The sequence below is a fragment of the Solea senegalensis genome, unplaced genomic scaffold (genome assembly GCF_019176455.1).
Source record: "Solea senegalensis isolate Sse05_10M unplaced genomic scaffold, IFAPA_SoseM_1 scf7180000014682, whole genome shotgun sequence".
Lineage (NCBI taxonomy): Eukaryota > Metazoa > Chordata > Actinopteri > Pleuronectiformes > Soleidae > Solea > Solea senegalensis.
The window spans coordinates 130-5,233 of record NW_025321095.1 but is presented as its reverse complement, the minus strand read 5'-3'; the positions used below and the strand labels follow the sequence as shown (position 1 = coordinate 5,233).

General features: G+C 40.9%; 1 protein-coding gene across 1 annotated transcript; it reads right to left on the bottom strand.

Annotated features, from left to right (window-relative positions):
* Positions 1 to 12: 12 nt before the first annotated feature.
* LOC122761365 (transcription factor SOX-13-like) lies at positions 13 to 4,788 on the bottom strand (the record flags this gene model as incomplete). Its single annotated transcript, XM_044016585.1, has 4 exons — positions 4,468 to 4,788; positions 4,211 to 4,322; positions 1,230 to 1,306; positions 13 to 178 (listed from the first exon to the last, which is right to left on the bottom strand). Coding segments are annotated over exons 1-4 (523 nt in total), but the record flags the coding sequence as incomplete, so codon positions are not given.
* Between the last annotated feature and the right edge of the window lie 316 nt (positions 4,789 to 5,104).

Genomic DNA, 5,104 nt, shown 5'->3' with positions numbered 1-5,104 from the left:
GTTGTCACTCACTGAGGGCCGATCGTGGTGGACTGTGGGACACGTCCCTCTGCAGGTCTCTGGGTCTGTAGGCTCCCTGCAGTGCCAGGGTCCCCATCTCCAGACTCTGTGGACTGGGTGTTTTCCCCAGCTCCAGCCCCTTTGGCTTCGAGGTCAGGTTCAAGGGTTGACTCGCTTCCTAAACACACACACAGTGAGAACAGATTAGCAAGGGAGGGGCCACTTAGGCACATTCGGGCGTAGCTGCGAAAGGCGAGGGTGTGCGTGTATTCCGGTTATCCGCCGCAGATTTGACGTGTCGCAGCGCATCTGTCACGCCTTTGTAGCATTTCTGCTCTTTTGTCTTCATGTTCACTTCACCTTCTCTCTCTCTCTCTCTCTCTCTCTCTCCTAAACCTTGTTGGTTTGTTTCCGTTAAGAAAAAGTCATGCAAATCCAACAGTTTGTGCGCGCACACACACACACACACACACACCAAACATAAGAGAGAGGGTGTGGTGAATCAAACAGGCTTCTCAGCCTCTAAATGCCAAGACAGTTTATTATCTGTTTAATCTGGAGAGCTTTTCTTTACCACCATCCACTACACACAAACACAAGACTGCACAATACACAATCAGTAATAAAATAATCCTCTGTCTGTGTCACTGTTCACAGGGTGGATGCATTCAAAGAAGGTTATGTTTGTGTTGGCACTTGAGTTTCGTACAATGAGATTTGCATTGAGTTCATAGTGTAAACACAGAGATGCTACACTGGCTGTCAGTGTTGCTGCCGTATTGTTTCTGTATATTGTTTCGTATTCATGGATTTGTGATCACCTGTAAGCATTTTCAAAGCCAAGTGACAAAATCCAGTGGATTTAATCAAGTAGTTTCCAAGTTTTTCTTTTTTTTTAACAGCAGTGAAAGGATGAAAACTCAGATCCAGATACAGCAGTAAACCATATTGAGATGGCATGGTACAAATAATGTGAGCGACGGTATAAATAGTATGGAATAGAAGTGTATAGTATTACTGTGACATACAGTAGTGCTCCGAATATGCAGAGCCTACAGCAGCAGTATACAATTACAGGTATAGTATACATTATATTTATATAGATTATAAATTATAACTGTAACTGGAGACGTGTTTACACAGTTTTTTTTTATTTTTTTATTTCTATTGGATTTTATTCTGGTTTGTTCCAATATGGTGGCAACATTGGCACTGTAGTGAGACTGTACCTGCCGGAAGGAACCACCGCTCCTCTTGACGGGGGTGGGATGAGGGCTTGGGAGCAGCTGCATGGGATAGTCCACTGCTGTGGAGGATGAAACATTTTCAGCATGAAAAACACTCGTCTCTCTCTGTGTGTGTTCAACACACAAGCTACTGCAAAAAGTATGGGGACACAAATCAAACAAACACATATAAATCATGTTATGTACACATAAATATACAGTAGGTATATACACACACACAATATATATATATATATATATATATATATATATATATATATATTTTATATATTTTATTTTAAATATATATATATATTTTAAATGCATCTTTATACACTTTATATACGTATACAATACAGTTTTGCTTCTTAACATGAAACATAAATCACCTCATGGTATATTAATCCTATTGCCCAACCCAAATCCACAGACGTACAGGTTGTAACTTGCCTGTTCTGTAACTTAAGCTGCTCTCATTTTCTTCACAAACACAAGGGTGGAAGCATTTTAAATTTGAGACACCACAGAAAGTGAATTCATAAATATAGAGGAGAGGTAATTATGCTCCTACATTTCTGATTTGATATAAAAAATGGAATCAGGCTGTTTTTCATATACCTTTAAGAAAGTAGATGGTGGGTCACACGGGTTTCTTATCAACACTGTTGGAAAATTGTGCCTAATTCATAATATCACACTGATTTTGTGACATCGCAAACGTATTATTATATTATTATCAAGCTCTCTGATTTTGGAGCTCCCTTCTTAAATGAGTAAATATTGAGATTTTTATTTTAATTAAACATTTTGGTTTGTGGACAAAACCAGACATTTGAGAACATCAACATTTCCAGGTTTGGGAAAGTCTTATGGACATTCTCTGACATTTTCTGGACCAAACAGTTGATCAGTTGATGGAGAAAATAACCGACAGATGAATCGATGATGAAAATAAGGATTAGTTGCAGCCCTAATGTTGTGCATCTGCCTCTGCACACATTCATGAATCAAAACATCTAAACACACTCGCACGCAGCTGCACACATTTCTTTATATAAAGAAAATGAATGGTGTGCCATGAATTCCACCAGTGACGCTTTAAAGACTTACTCTGTGCCACTTTGTTTTGAAAACGTCGCTCGGAGCGCAGCTTTTAAGACGAGTGAAAGCAAGAGTGAACAAAGGCGCGGCTGTCTGAGCCGTGCCATGTATAGCCGGCTAACTGTACAAGCACGGGTGTATGAAAGGTACTGTCAACCACATTGTTCAGCTGAAGGCTACGTTTGTATCTCACTGATGCCTTTTCATTTTTCTATTAAACACGCCTCGAGCTGAAGTGACGTTTGTGCTGAAAAGCACTTGAGGGTGAAGATCTACAGGAACTCCTTGAAAACTCGTGCACATGTAGTGATGGTGACAACTTTTCCACAACAAACGGAGAACCTTAATTTTTTAAGATCACAGTGAACTGTCACTGTGATCTGAAAAAATTAAGGTTCTCAGTTCACAGTGAAAGATCAAAGTGATAGATCACAGTGAAAGATCATAGTGATACATCACAGTGAAAGATCAAAGTGATAGATCACAGTGAAAGATCAAAGTGATAGATCACAGTGAAAGATCACAGTGACAGTGATAGATCACAGTGACAGTGATAGATCACAGTGATAGATCACAGTGACAGTGATAGATCACACTGATAGTGATAGATCACACTGATAGTGATAGATCACAGTGTCAGATCACAGTAAAAGAACACAATAACAAAGATAGATCACAGTGATAGATGACAGTGAAAAGTGACAGTGTGATAGATGACAGTGATAGTGATAGATCGCTGAAAAAGCATCACAGTAAAAAGAACACAACAAAGATAGATCACAGTGATAGATGACAGTGACAAGTGATAGATGACAGTGATAGTGGGATAGATCACAGTGACAGATCACAGTAAAGAACACACAATCAAAGATAGATCACAGTGATAGATGACAGTGACAGTGATAGATGACAGTGATAGATCGAGTGACAGAGATAGCTCACAGTGATAGAGATAGCTCACAGTGACAGAGATAGATCACAGTGACAGCAGATAGATCACAGCAGATAGATCAGAGTGACAGAGATAGATCACAGTGACAGTGAAAGATCACAGAGATAGATCTACAGTGACAGGATAGGATCACAGCACAGAGATAATTCACAGTGATTGGAAAGAGATAGATCACAGAGATAGATCACAGTGACAGAGGATAGATCACAGAGATAGATCATGAAAAGACAGAGATAGATCACAGAGATAGATCACAGTGACAGTGATAGGAGCACAGCTTACAGTGAAAGATCACAGATAGATCAGAGTGACAGTGATAGATCACAGTGACAGTGAAAGATCACAGTGACAGTGATAGATCACATAGTGACAGTGATAGATCACAGTGACAGGATAGACTACAGTGACAGTGATAGGATCACAGTGACAGAGATAGTATTCAAGAAAGACAGAGATAGATCACAGAGATAGATCACAGTGACAGAGATAGAACGCCAGTGCAGACAGAGATAGATCACAGAGATAGATCAGAGTGACAGAGATAGATCACAGTGACAGTGAAAGATCACAGAGATAGATCACAGTGACAGTGATAGAGCACAGAGATAGATCAGAGTGACACAGTGTCTTTCTCTCTGCACCACCAGACACAGTGTGAGTGACTGACAGTCTTGTCTCACTGAGAAGTTGAGACTCGCTGCCAGACCACGCCCCCTTTGTTCAGATCCACCTCAGTGACACAAAGTGACCACACGGGGCAGCAGTAGACCAGCAGCTCTTGTGTCCCCACAAGCTAAAATCACAGATCTTCTCTAAAGACTTGCTTCATCAGTTCTTGTGATGCTGTCATGATTGATTTAATGTAATCATGTAATAAAATATGGTATTTTCAGTTATTTGGTGAAACCTCTCCGCTAACGTGATGACTGACCTGGCTTGCAGGGGATTGGTTGCAGTGGCAGGGTCATCTGGGGGTCAGAGGTGACGGGGAGAGGCTGTGTGCTGTGGTGGAAGGCCGGGATCATCACGTAGGGCATGTTCACCTGCTGGGACAAAGCAGGACAATTGCACTTTACATATAAGTTCTAGAGTCATCCGCGCTGTCTGTATCACTGTGTGTGTGTGTGTGTGTGTGTGTGTGTGTGTGTGCGCGCGGTGTGTGCCGCAGTGTGTGTGTGAGGCGCTGACCTGGATCTGCTGCTGGAGCAGGTTTATCTTGTGCTGCTGCTGGATCAGCTGCTGCTGCTGTTTGGCAATCTGTGACACAAGACATGTTTTGTTTTCACAAACATCGTGAATTCCCATGGTACACAGCAAGGGAAGCTCCGCCTCCTCTGAGAATAAATGGTCAAACATGTGCTGTTGTATTTACACTTCATTGCTAAAGTAATAAAGCCTGAAATGAACTTCCGCTGTATCACAGAGAGTGAGCATTTAGAGCACATTATAACATACTTCCCGTACCGTTGCATTGCTTATTTTTCCTGTAACATTGTATATAATGTCATCCCTTATAGTTTAGTTGTGGGCGATGAACATTCTGGACTTCACACTTCACAGGAAACAGAGGAAGAATCTACTGTACTGGCTCTTTTATCAGGGTCACCATTTGAATAGTACAAGTCTTATTACAACAGTCTAGGGATGGACACGAGTATTCAAGAATTCCATTGTGTATTTGATTATAAAAAGTCGATCAGTATTTGTGTATTACGTGCATTCATAAAAACAGCCTCATTTGTTAACGTTCATTCAAAAGCCTCATGCTTCTGTGTCCTTTTGTTTATTCTGTTCAAATTAAACCTCCCAAACAAAGCTTGTTCTT